A 14,591-nucleotide genomic window follows, 5' to 3' on the forward strand; every position below is an offset into this window, starting at 1 on the left:
AAATGAGGAAGGACAAAGGTTAGCTCTGAACTTAATCGACGAAAGGCGAGATGGGGCACATGCAAAGATAGTAGAGTATCAGAAGAAGGCTTCATTCTACTACAACCTAAGGGTTAAAGAAAAATTTTTCAAACAAGGTGACCTGGTCTTGAGGAAGATAGAAGCTTCTGGTGCAGGACATAAAGGGAAGCTTGCCCCGAATTGGGAAGGGCCGTACAAAGTCAAGAGTGTTCAAAGTAGAGGAACTTACAAGCTGGAAATGATGGATGGTTTTGAAGACCCGAGAACTTGGCATGCACAAAACCTGAAGGTTTACTATGTGTAGGGCAACTGAATATGATTCTCACTTGTCAACATGACGAGTAGGTTGAAAAGCACCTTGAAGCTTTGCTTGCTTAGGATCTATTTATTCTAGTTTTATTTTGAAGTTTATTAAGACTTGTGTAAGGGATGAATCCCAGGCAATTTATGGAAATTCATGAGGTTTTTGAAATATGTTTAAATGTCTATGCCCTGACAAGTAAAACCAAATACATGGAATGCAAGCATAAAATGTGATAGATCGGATAAATATTACAAGAGTTCGATAAATAAAGTCTCGAAAATATGATAAAGAAAACAAGCCACGCAGGGCTGAAAGAAGCTCTAAGGAGCTGAGGTGCCCTCGGCATCCATATCATCATCCCCCTCGCTCTCGCTAGATGTCACTGTCGTCTCGGAGGAGGAGGAAGAGCTATCGTCCCCAGCAGGCCTGGAAGAAGACTCGGGAGGAGGAAGGAGCGGATCCTGAGGGACATGATCCGAGACAACTACTCGGGTATGAAATCTCTGTAGCAAAGCCTCATCATCAGGGCAGACATAATCCGCCGGGTTAATATCAGGACAAGCCTCGTTCACGGTCCCAAGGGCCGTGTCCCAACCAGTCCTAAAAAACCCGGGAAAGACTAAGTCATCCCTAATCCTCATGGACTGGGGAAACTCCTCCGAGTCCATGTAGTTATCTATAGCTTTGTCCTTCTCCACCCGAAGTACCACCAGCTCGGCGTTAGACTCCCCGAGTTCCTCCTCCTTGCGTTTGAACTTCTTCTCCAGAGTAGCATACTTCTTTTGTTGCCTCCTGAGGGCATTATCGGCCTTATCGGAAGCCCGCTTCCATGACTCGGCTTGCCTCACAGCGCCTTGAAAATAGACGTTAGACTAAAACAAAGCAATCAATAAAGTATAAGGCAAGAGAATGCTACAAGAAAGAAAGATAAGTTCAAAAAAGAAGAGGCATATCGAAGCCAGAGACTGAGCTCCCATGAGTTTAATCCTCTCAAGGTCAGGGGTGGCCACCACGTCAGTAAAATACTTGGGAGTCACGCTATGGTAGGACCAATCCCAAGCATGTTTCGTGGAACTAACCACGGTATCCCCTCGGCGGAATCCCCAGAGAGGTTGGAAGGCGCCTATAGCAGCAGCAAGGGCAGCAGCAGTGATAAGAGCACTATGACCCTCAGCTCCTTCAGTTGAAGCCTCCCCCATATGCTCCTTGTGCTTTCTTAAGAAGATAGGCTCTGTCCCCTTTCCTCGGGTGTCTAGGCCTGCAAGCCGAGCTTTCTTCATTTTAGCAGTCTCTTCAACAGGAGGAACATTGTCCTCGTTAATCTCCTTAGCAGCTGCAAAATGAGGCAAAAAACAAAATAAGTGATGTTAATAATGCATGAAATGAAATAAAGTTGAGAAGGGAAGAAAAATACCCTGTTGAGAAACAGAGGATAGTCCCACATGAATGAGGGAGAACTCCTCTAAGAGAGTCCAGCTGGTAGTAGTGCCGTCGTCCTGAGTAAGCCCGTTATAAATAATAGTTTCCTCAGGAGTTAAGTGAATGGATTTGAGGCTACCATCACTGACCTTCCCGAAGGAAGATTGGAAGAGTGTGCCCCAGTCACCATTCTCCCAACGTAACCCAATGAAACTATTCCTCCAATTTTGGTTGTTATCAGGAATGGAGGCGCTGTTTAAGATATGTTTACTTTTGGGCCTTTTCTTGACATAGACCCAACCACAAATACTGGAAGAGCTATTATAACACTGAAAGACCTTCCTAAAAACAGCTACGGAAAGGGGAAAACCCTCCCTAAGGCAGCAAACCATAAAACATAAAATATTCCTCCAAGCGTTTGGAGGAAGCTGACACGGGTTGATTTGTAAATCAGCTAAAAGATGAGGAATGAAAGGGTGGAAAGGAAACCTAAGCCCAGTATTAAGGGCATCTGTGTAAATAAAGAGAGTATCGGGTCTCCAGTGGCAAGTACGGTCACCACCAGAGACTGGAACTAATCTAAGAGGAGGAAGGACATTATAACGTGCATTTAGTTTATCGAAATCTATGTTGTGCCAAGTATTACAATGATTAAAAGAATCGAGATGTGCAGGAGAGGGATATTCATCCCCCCTAGTGTTAATCATATCGATTAAAGACATATATGAAGAACGGATCTCGATATCCTTACCTCATTTTGAAGCCGAGGCTATCTTGGCCGCCCTCTCGGAACTCTTGTCAGCCAATAGTAAAGCTGGAAAAGCCTGGAAACTTTGAAAGGAAGAAGGCTGGAAGCTACGGGAAGAAAGTTGAGAGAGGAGAAAGTTTGAGAAATGTATGAAATGAGGAGTGAAGAGTGTGAGTGAGGACACTCCCCCCCCACTTTTATATAGGAGGAAAGAGGGGAAAATGGGCCTAGAAAAGCCCATTTGGGCACAAGTTCATGAACCTTCTGGAATGATCTACAAAATATTGGAAGAATTTAGAATAGTTTCTAGAAAAATCCAGAAGGTTTTGAGAAAATTCCTCAGGGTTCCAGAAGCTTCTTAGCTTAGAAAATAAAAGCCCAGTTCAGAAAAACCAAGGCCCAATACCAAGGCCCAAAAACAAAAAACCCTGTATGAGGCCCACTTGATTTTTAGGAAAAAAGGGTGAAAAGAAGCCCAACTAAAAAATGGGCCTGAACCCAAAATTGGCCCAAATTGAAAGCCCAGAACTAGGGGCCCAATTGAAAGGCCTGTGAAGCCCAGTAAGAAAATAAGCCCAGTTAAAATGGGCCCAAGTTTTAGCCCAACATTAGGGGCCTAAATCCAAGTATGTACAAAAAATATATATGCATATGTTCTTGACCCTGTCGACCAGAAAGCACAGAGAAATCCTGGTCGAATGGTCTGAGGTCGAATTTCCCTCGACCAGGGCTGATAAAAGAAGCTAATTCGGTCAAGAAAGGAATTCTGACCAAAATTCTTGGTCAAAAATGATAGTTTTTCGACCAAAATTCCAGAATAGTATTTGTTCCTTGACCCTGTCGACCAGGAGATAAGATATATTCCTGGTCGAATCAATTCTTCTCAAAATAGCTTCGATTAAGGCACGAGATGATGGTTAATTCGGTCAAAAATGGAGATCCTGACCGAAAATCTTAACCGAAATAAAAAATTCCTGGTCGAAAATTCCTGGCCGAAAATTCCTGGTCGAAAATTCCTGTTCGAAATTTATATATAAAAAAAAGGAGAGGGGGGAGAAATCCTGGCCGAAATTCGACCAGGATTCTTGGTCGAATGGAATCTCCTCGAAATGCTGTCGACCAGGACACAAAGACGGATAAATCGACCACGATCCTGGTCGAATGGGATTCCTGGTCAAAATTTATATAAAAAAAAGAAAAAAAAATAATAAGGAAATTCCTTGAAATATTTTCTGAAAAATATTAATATTTTTCAGAAATAAGGAATAAATCCGGAAAATTAATGATAAATCCCAGAAAATAAGGGAAAAGTCCAGGAAATTAAGGAAAAATCCCAGAATTAAGGGGAAAATCCAGAAAATTAGGGAAAAATCCCGAAATTAATGGAAAAATTCCTGGAAATTAAGATAATTCCTGAATAAAAGGAGTAAAAGTAAATCGTGGTAAATGTGTAGGTCGCTCCACACTTTACGCAAAAACGAAACCCTGTAAGGGAACGAATGGACTTAACTTCTGCAAAACCTAGTCAATATTTCCCAAAAGTTGGGGGGCAAATGATAGGGATAAATAAATCCTGATTGTATAATTAAATATTGCATTAATTATACAAGGTGTGGGCTGCTAGGCCCAATAAGAAGATGTATGATATTCAGACCAGAAAGGTTAACACGTTGATCAGGCCTGATGGACCAGATCAGGCCTGATGGAACAAAGAAGGCCCAAAGCCCTGATTATTTATTAATTTCGTAATTAATAAATAAGGGAGAAAAACAGCTATCAAGATAAGTCCTAATGGGGATATAAATCCTTGTAGATTGGCCTCCAAGGAACCTCATGGGATAAGGAATCAGCTTCCTACTTCCTAGGACTCCTAAGTCTATCCTAATTCAGAGGCTTAACCACCAAGTCTCCTACACCAAGTCCAATTCAAGGACCCCCACATCTATATAAGGGGCCTCACCCCACAAATCAGAACTATGTTTTTTGACTTGATCCTTGGCAATCAGCAAGGTACGTAGGCATCTTGTTAAGGCAGATTGAGTCATGAAACATAAGAGCAGTCAAATCGAGCCTTGAAGCTCACGTTCCTTAGTACTAAATACAGCAATTATATATATTAGTTTTTAATCCATAACATTATTTAAATAATATTCCCATAAGGATAATCCTTACAAAAATAATTGAGGTAGGAGTTTTAAAACTCATACTTGAAATGAATAATAAATAACCAAAGACATACTTATACGAAAGTATGATCTTTATTTGAATAATCGAAAATAAGTTTGATTATCGAAACATTATTCTTTAATAAAATAAAGAATATTATTTAGTAAATAAGCGGAGTCATAAGTCCTCAAATGAATATTCAAAATAATATTCAATAAATAGAATAAACGGAGTCATAAGTCCTCGAATGAATATTCAAAATAATATTCATTAAATAAAATAAACGGATTCATAAGTCCTCGAATGAATATTCAAAGTAATATTCATTAAATAAAATAAACCGAGTCATAAGTCCTCGAATGAATATTCAAAGTAATATTCATTAATAAAAATAAAGTTATCGAATAAACCTTATTCGATTAATAGTTTTGAAAACTATATCTATATATATATAAATATATATAATATACTCGAGAACATCGATTCCCGGTTTTAGAAAATGTTCACCTTTGGGTTCCCTATACTAAGGGTATACGCAATTACTGCTTATCTCTAGCATAGGTATTATGCAACTATAAGCATTGGAATCAACAGATAGATATCAAGATTACGAAATAGACATGCATATATCCCATATCAGCATGCTCCAATATATCGCAAGATTTGCTAATTAAGCATCATACATCTATCACAAGATAATGCATATACATATATACATCACAACAACAATATAACGGGTAGAAAACTTGCCTGAGCGACTGGGGGTGATAAAAGGCTTGGGATGAGTCTAGTAACCTATAAACAACATATAAGTTGGAATTAAACCAAATCGCTTAAGAATCTATACTTTAACCAATTAGACCCTAACGTTCGCTTTTGCGCTTAACGATTCACTTAAGTCGCTCGAGTACCCTCAGCTCCACCATTTTTAATAAATTAACCATTAAGAATTTTAAGGCGATTCTTTCGCGAGTATCCTACCAACAGCCTAATCCACTTTACATAATTGTTTCATACCTCAATTAGTCATTTAAGGTCCTTAACCAACGTTTCAAAGTAAGGCGAGGGGTAATGGTTTGTTCGCGAAATGCCGTTACGTAATTATTTTATTTATTTATAAAATTTAGGACTCAGAACATCGTCATCACCGTCCATCGTTGACTCACCGAAGTTCATCGTCAACGGTGGTAAAATTTACGAGTACCCGATTAATTTCGGGTTTCCATCGTAAATTCTATCAATTATTTCGAAAAATCATTTTCAACACGAATAATTAATATCACGAATGTTAATCAATAATTCCCTGCGATAAAAGGAATTAAAATGAAAATTTTGCAACAATCCAAACCAACAGAAAACAAACGGCCCAACAAGGCTCAAACCGCCAGCCCAATTGAGATGCCCAGCTGAGCAACCCAATTGAGAAACACCACAGAGCAGCACCCGCAGCACACACGGCCACGCGCCACGCACACACACACAACACAGTCGCACACACAACACACACACACAAGTATACATAGAGCACACACATATATACAAGTATATATATGCATATCAACTGAACAAAAATAGAACCAAACCAAACTGAGAAACAGCGGCGGCTCACCGGAAAACGGCGGTGAAACACAGGGCAAGAACAGCCGAAGGAGGAAGGAAGAAGACGGGCCGAAAAAAAAAGAAAATGAGAAGTAACAGAAAAGAAAGAGAGACAATCGAGAGCACAACCGAGAGAGACAAAGGGAATTGATGTTTATCTCCCCCATTTAACTGATTATTCACCCTCCTGAAATAACCAACGCACGGCACGTGTCCAACTTCGTTGGATACGTGTCATTTTATTTTTTATTTTGACTGACTACAAGCCCTACACGTCATTTTAATCTATTTTTAAGGGTATAATTCGTAATTAAATATTAGTCAAATCATTGCCAAAATAATCTTAAAATGTTACATATATCCCGAAGTTAATTAAATCATAAATTTCAAAATTTTAAAAATAATTTTAAGGTACGCTTTGTACCCGCTTTTTAACGAATAACGAAACGACGCGCGGGTGAAACGATTCCCGAAAATTTCCAAAATAATTCTAAAATTCTCAGAATAATAAAAACTTAATAAAATATAAGTTTCATGATTTTTGAAGATTTCTTGAATTAAATATGGATTTTACAAATAAACACAATCGAAAAATCATTTAAAAATAAATAATTAATAAAATCTTGATTTCTCAATTTTATAAAGTCCTAAAAATAATTATTAAAATTATAAAATTATAAAACCAATTTTAGAAATAATCCAAGTATTTATGAAATTAAAACTACAATAAAATCACTTTTACAAGCGAAATAAAATCATATAACTCACTAATAAATCACACAATTCAATCCCACATATCAACAAATAAAAAATTAAATAACAATCAGTAACTGGTGCCAAAACCAATACACACCTTTATTTAATTATTCAAATCTTTATTACACTTTTAAATATTAAAATAAAAAGAAAAATACACGAGTCGTTATATTTCTCCCCTTCAATTGGTCCTTTCTCCCCCTTTTTGTTATCATCAAGTTGAGTAGAGGAGGAGGTTTGTGCAGCCACCAGTTTCTGAAGCAAGTCTGTCTGTTGAGCTTGATGCAGATGAATTATTGTAAGAGATGATTCTATAGTTGTCATCCTTGTATCCAAGGCATCTATCTTTGTGGCATGATCATAATTTTTCCTGAGCTGTCTCTTAATATCAAGCATTGTAGCTTCTGGAAGCTTAGAGTCCATTTTATCCGAAATAGCCTTTTTCATCTCAACAATAGCACTCTTGATGGTGTTGACATCTCTAGCATATTGGAAGCCTTGAATCTGTTGTAGTTGCAGAGAAGCAAGATGTGCTTGAAGGAGCTTCTTTGTGTTGGCATTTGTAGTGGTTTGAAGAGCAGAATTTGTCTGATTTATGAGTTGGATCAGGGTTGTCTTGAAGTAGTGTTCATCACAATGTTTTGAAAATGCCAATGATGGCATGCCTGATCTTGAATTGGAACCTACTTCTCCCCCATGTCCAATGGCTTTTCTTCACTATCTCCACTTTCATCGCCAAAGAAATCTGCTGAACCACCAGTCTCATAATCAACATCACCAGCTGTAGAGGGCAAAGCTGTGATGGAATCCTTAGCTCTTAGCATTGACTGAGTGGTATGCACCAAATTGAGCATCCATTCTGCATTATCATTGCCCTGTTTAGCTAGAAGTTGATAAGCTGGAACAGGGTGAGTAAATGCCCCAGCATCGAGGGAGGTGGAATCTATAACAGCTTGAGGTTACTGAGATAGTCCCTCCCTGTCTGCATCCTGGACATTCTTTAACTCACTAGAAATGACATCCATCCTTATAGCTCCTGCACCTGCATTTCTCTCTTGTTCTCTCTTTTGTTGCATCAGGGTCTCACCCTGGCTCCCCACCCTCACACCCTCACCTTCACCATCTAAGGTGGGACTCCTCTCACTCTCTTTTGCCAATCCTGAAGAAATGGATTGCATATTTTCACTCTTTTCCTCTCTTTTTTCCTGGGAGCAACCCAGACTCTCACTCATAACACTCTCTTCCCTCAATCCTAAGAGTGACTGTACAACCACTAAATTTTCTGCACTAGAGATAATAGATGAAATTTGAAGTTGTGCAGAGACACTCGACGGATAAGGGATATCCATCGGGTTAGCAATTTGACTATCCGACGGATAAATGCTGCTAAGCTTATCCGTCGGGATACAATCACTACTCGACGGATGAGCAATATCCATCGAGAGAGTAGAAATGAATAAACTTGGAATTGAAACTATTGTGGACTCTGTGCTGATTGATGAGATTTTGGGCACAGATGTTTCAACCGTTCTTGAAAGAATTGGCAAGTGAGCCAACAAATCATCCAAAAGATGATGCTCACTTGCACTAGATTTTGGCTTCCCCAACAAATTTAAAGAAGGGGAATCGGGAATTGATGTGTTGATCATATCCACATCCAGGGAGTTTGTGGGAGAATTTGGTGTTTGAGGTACTTCTATAACTAATGATTTTGGCTGTGACTCCATATTTATTAGAGCCACATCAAGCTGAATTTGTGAAGGTGCAGTGACTGTGTCTTTAGCACCAGTTTGCACAGTGTGTGAACCCTGTGCATCCTCAAAGGTTTTTGATTTCTTCTTTCTGGCATAGGTTTAGGGTGAGCTTGTGTCCCTTCCCCTTTTGACTTGTGCTCTTTGTTGAGAGCTTTGTTCAATAGTCGCATCCTTTTGGGAGGATGCAACTAGAAATGAGCTTTTATCCTTATTAATCACTGCAGTTTGTTGGGAAACTGCAGTGTGGCTAGGCTGGGAACCACTCAACTCTCCATCCTTATCCTTAGGGTTTCTTTTATGTTCACACCGTCCCTCACCTACCTTTCCCACCTTCACACTCCCCTCTTTGGTTTTGGTAGATTTTACAACTGACATCTTTTGAGAGATACCAGAGGGGGCTTTCTTTGATTTGGATTTTGAAATTTTTGATGGTTTAGTAGCTTGGGTAGGCAACTGTTGGGTCATTGACATAGTTGTCATAACTACACTAGAATTCAAAGAAATCTGTGAGGTTGGAATAGTAGAGATAGATGAACTTACCTTACTTACCTGAGGTGCTTCCATTACAGGGAAATAGAAGAGTGGCACCTCTCTATGATGATTTGCCCTGTTCAAATCTGCAATAATTCTTCTCTCTTGAACCCAACAATCTAATTTGTTGTTTGGGTTCTCAAGCACAATTTCCTCAGAGAGGTGGTTAGCTAGCATCATGAAAAATCTAGCATAGTAAACATTTTTACCCCTCTTGTTTAACTCCCCTAATTTAAACCCCAACTCAAACAAAACAAGATCACTAAAATTAAAGAACTTATCTATAACTAGCATGTAAAGCATATTAAGCATTGATATATTGATAGAGTCGAAATTACTGATTTTACCAGAAAAGACCTTGGTAACTAAATCACACATGAAACTCAATTCTTTCCTAAGACCCAATCTCCTAATATCACTTAACTTATAAGTAGAGAGTGCATAGTTCATGGAATTAAGCATATTAACAATATCAGTATCTGTGTGTGGTGAGGTCACAGTATTATCAGGAATTTTGAAACATGCTTTAATATCATCACTATTGATACATAATTCCTTACCTTTAATCGTGAGTGTGATGGTCTTATCAGTAGAGTTGTATGTAGCAGTCGTCCACATCTCTTCAACAACCTCACAGAAGATGGTGGGTGATTCTAGCATTCATGGCTGAGTTTGCAGTTCTTCACAAAATCCATCATTTTGTGGTAGTCACTTGAATCTTGAATCCCCTTGTTCACTAGAGCCGTGAAGTTGTTCTTCTCATAGATGTATCCAGTTTGTGACATTATCTTGACTACTGGTGCCATTGTTTTTTTTTTTTGAAATAAACGCACTTGCTTATACTAATACTCCTCCGAAATCAAATTACAACGAATGAACTCTGGAGCAGTATGAAACCACTCCATATGACCAGACATAGAAAATGCAGCTCGAGCTAGGTTATGAGCTATATTATTCGCAGATCGATGTTCAAACACAACTAATACATTCTCGAAATGTTGAAGTAAACTCATACAATCATCTATAATACTATGAAAATTTGATCTTCCCGTGTTATTATAGACGGCGTCCACCACCAACTTAGCATCCAACTCGAATATACATTTCGTATTTCTCCAAGTTAGCAACCATGATAAAGCTTCCCGAAGAGCAACAACTTCTGCTTCGCGGCTTTGCGTGTAACCCCTGCAGTTCGCGATTCTAGCACCCAAAAACCCACCCCTTTCGTCTCGAGCTACACATGCTACGCCAATGTTTACTACAGACCCCTGACTAGCAGCATCAACATTTATTTTTATCCACCCCTCCGGTGGTTTAACCCATTTCTTACTTGCTGTTCGCAGCTGTCTTTTATCTCCATTTTCACGCTCATACGCAGTTTTCCAATCACGCATCAGGTGCAAACCCATAGACCGAGTTCCAAACATTGACATATTGTTTCGATTCCACACCCATTCATTACGTCGAATCCACAAACTCCAACTAATAATCCCTATCATCAAACACTGCTCTCTATTGCCCCGCTGGAATGCTTGCTTGATCACTTGCAACCCCGTCATGTCCTCTCCTACGCTTACCAGGTCCTGCAATCCCACCGAATTCCATACTTCCTGAGCAAAACAACACGAGAACAGAGTATGCACTGCAGTCTCCATATGCAAATGACACCATGAACATGTTGGCGAAATATTTACTCCCTTCTTTAACAATAGCGGTAGGTAGTACATCCCGGCATACCCTCCATAAAAAATTAACTATCTTCCCCGGTAAGTTTAAGCCCCACAGCTTCTTCCAAAATCCTTTATCCTGGCTCTCCCTCTCCCCCCTCAAATGCCTATAGCAGCTTTTGACCGAGAATTCCCCTTTTTCATCTAGCAACCAATACCAAGAGTCCTTAATACCTCTGCTAGGAACATGAATCTGTTGTATCAGCTGTCTATCCCGCTCATTGCATATATCGTTTAGCACCTCTACATCCCACCTCTTCTGACCCTCCATCATCAGGCCATCCACCGTTGCATCATGAAGTCCAGTATAAGCAGTACTCGTAAGAAAACCATTCTCTAAGCATGGTAACCATGGACTTGTCCACAAATTAGTATCCTTCCCATCTCCTATCTTCCGTCTGCAACCTCGCTTAATGACCTCCTGGGATTCCATAATACTTCTCCACATAAAACTAGGATTTGAACCCAATGTAGCATTTAAAAAATCTGATTTTGCATAGTATCTAGCCTTCATTATTTCCGCCACCAATGGATTAGTGTTATTTACTAGTCGCCACGCTTGCTTGGCTAACATAGCCACATTAAATTCTCGTAACTTTCTGAAGCCTAACCCACCCACCTCCTTTACTTCACACAAATGATCCCAGCACATCCACCGAATACCTCCATGCTCCCCTCGACCTCCCCACCAATACTGATTCATCTTTTTTTCGATTCTGTCACAGACATCTTGCGGAATTAACATCAAGTTCATCCAAAACGTAGGAATAGTCTGCGTCGCTGATTTCAACAACGTTACTTTACCTGCTTTAGAAACATTCCCCATCCCCCATGTTTGTAACTTGGAAGCCACCTTTTCTACAAGAAACTCAAATTCAGCTTTTTTATTTTGCCCAACCTTCATAGGTAACCCCAAATACTTGCCTGGAGTCTCATTTTGTTGCACTTGCAGCTGATTCTGAACCTCTTGCCGATCCTCAGCACTTGTGTTAGTTGAAAACGTAATACTCGATTTATTAGAATTAATCACCTGTCCCGATATTCGAGCATACCTCTGTAAAATTCCCTTTAGAGTACTCGACTCACCCTTAGCTGCCTTAAAAAACATATAACAATCATCCGCAAATAATAAATGTGATATACTTGGTGCTCCTCTCGCAATTCGACAACCATGTATCAGTCCGGCCTCCTCGTTTCTTCTAATTATAGCACTTAGCCCCTCCGCACACATGATATAAAGATAAGGCGAAATCGGATCTCCTTGACGGAGTCCTCTTCTCGGAACAACGCACCCAAATTCATCCCCATTATGCAAGAAACTATATGCCACCGAGCTAATAAATTGCATGATCCTCTCAATCCACACACTATTAAACCCGAATTTTACCATCATATTACGCACAAAGCTCCACTCAAGCCTGTCATAGGCCTTCGAGATGTCTAATTTAAGCCCTGCAACACCAGTTCTACCTTGCCTCTTCCGCTGCATATAATGGTTAATCTCGAATGCTATCAACGCATTGTCCGTTAACAACCTTCCCTCAATGAATGCACTCTGTCTGTCCGATATAATGGATTCCAAAATCTTTTTAAGCCTATTGGCCATGATCTTAGACAAAATACGAACCAAAACGTTGCATAACGAAATAGGTCGGAGATCCCCCATTGTCTTTGGTTTCTTCACCTTCGGGATAAGGCATACACAAGTATTATTCACACCTGCAGGCAACTCCCCTGTTTGCAAAAAAGTACGACAAAAATCCACCAACTCCACGTGCACAATATCCCAATAAACCTGATAAAACGCAGGATTAAATCCATCAGGACCACTCGCCTTGTCTGGATGCATAGAGAATACCGCCGTTTTCACTTCCTCTACTGAAATCTCCCTCATTAACTCCTCGTTCTCATAAGTAGACACCTGTTTCACTACTTCATGTTCCGACAATCTACCATCAACACATGAAGCCTGGAACAAATCGACAAAATAGCTCTCTATAATATTCCTAATCCCTTCTGGTGTGTCCTGCCAATTACCATCTCCATCTTTCAACCGATCAATTCTATTATTTTTTCTCCGATTGGATGCATACCTATGAAAAAATTTTGTATTCTTATCCCCTTCCCGCAACCAATGTTGTTTAGCCCTTTGCTTCCAGTACACCTCCTGTCTATCTAACAATTTCAAGTATTCATCTCTCACTTCATTATACCTATTTATTCCCTGTGTATCTCTTCGTGAGCGTAGCTTCTTCAGCATATTTCGACAATGGCCCAGCTTTCGTTTAAACTCCTTGGTAATACCTCCCCCCATTCTTGCAATTTTTCACCACAACTCTTAATTTTATGCACAATATCCCTAGTTTCACCTGCTTCCCAACCATGCTTCACAATGTTCCTGCATTCTTTCTCCCTTACCCAGATATTTTCGAATCTAAATTTTTTCTCCTTAGGCATATACACACGCCTGTTCAGTTGAAGATATAATGGAAGGTGATCTGAAGTTGCTACCTCAATAACCTCGACTTCTGCCTCTGGAAATAGCTCCCTCCACTTCTGGTTAGCCACCCCCCTATCCAGTCGTTCTTGAATCCAAAAATTACTCCCCCTCGATCTCTCCCATGTAAATTTCTCACCAACAAAACCAAGGTCTTTCAGCTGGCATGTCTCCAAAGTTTCTGTAAATCCTGTTAACAAATAGAATGGCTGCTTGTTCCCTCCCCTTTTTTCATCCTCGTATATCATGTCGTTAAAATCCCCGATTACGCACCACGGCAAGTTTGATCTTTCCCGTAAGTTCAATAACATTCCCCACGATTCTCTCCGTCTTTGTCTTTCAGGGCAGCCATAAAATCCCGTATATCTCCACCTTCCCACACCCTCATTCTCTACCTCGAAGTCAATATAATTCCTTGTTGCTTCAATCACCGTACACCCTCCTTCGTTCTTCCATAATAGTGCCAATCCTCCACTATGCCCCTGCACCTCAATTGAAATAAATCCTGCAAAGTTAAGAGTTTTACACACCTCTGCAACTTTCTTTTCACGAGCCAACGTCTCAGATAGGAATATTATACTGGGCCTCTTCTGTTGGGTAATATGTTTAAGGAATTGAATGGTCCGTGGCTTACCCAGCCCACGGCAATTCCAAGCAAGTAAACTCATTGTCCTAGGCGGGCCTGGCTTTCCAGTCCCGCCTCTGGTCCGTTTTTTGGCCCATCAGTTAAGCCCATGTTCACTTCTGAATTACCCCCCAAAATTTCCTCCGTTATTTTCTGTATATCTACTCTTTTACGTTTTGTATCTGTCACCATAATCTCACGTTCAAATATTTTAGTTCCCGCCTCATACGTTTCCATTCTGTTTGGATGTTGTGAGTTATCCATGATTATCATATCCCCCAAATTATGCCCCTTAACTGCTATGGTTGGGTCACCCCTTACAATCTCGCTAACCACCCCATCAGTTTCCATAAAATTCACAAGATTTCCTCCACCACCGTGCATGGTTGTTGCTCCTGTTGTCCGATCAGCCACCACCTTATTATATCCACTATTTGGTCCATT

General features: G+C 40.0%; 1 protein-coding gene across 1 annotated transcript; it reads right to left on the reverse strand.

Moving 5' to 3' along the window:
* Positions 1–10,810: 10,810 nt before the first annotated feature.
* Positions 10,811–14,190, reverse strand: LOC141665954 (uncharacterized). Its single transcript, XM_074471941.1, has 2 exons — positions 13,330–14,190; positions 10,811–13,276 (listed from the first exon to the last, which is right to left on the reverse strand). Exons 1-2 carry the CDS (start codon positions 14,188–14,190, stop codon positions 10,811–10,813), a joined length of 3,327 nt encoding a protein of 1,108 aa, XP_074328042.1.
* Positions 14,191–14,591: the final 401 nt, after the last annotated feature.

The sequence above is a fragment of the Apium graveolens genome, chromosome 6 (assembly GCF_009905375.1).
Source record: "Apium graveolens cultivar Ventura chromosome 6, ASM990537v1, whole genome shotgun sequence".
Classification (NCBI taxonomy): Eukaryota; Viridiplantae; Streptophyta; class Magnoliopsida; order Apiales; family Apiaceae; genus Apium; species Apium graveolens.

Excerpts from the sequence above, each read along its gene's own strand:
- LOC141665954 (XM_074471941.1), bottom strand. The coding sequence starts at position 14,190 with ATGAGTTTACTTGCTTGGAATTGCCGTGGGCTGGGTAAGCCACGGACC. Across the intron at positions 13,277-13,329 it reads AATTGCAAGAATGGGGGGAG|AAGCTACGCTCACGAAGAGA; the intron begins GTATTACCAAGG and ends AATATGCTGAAG.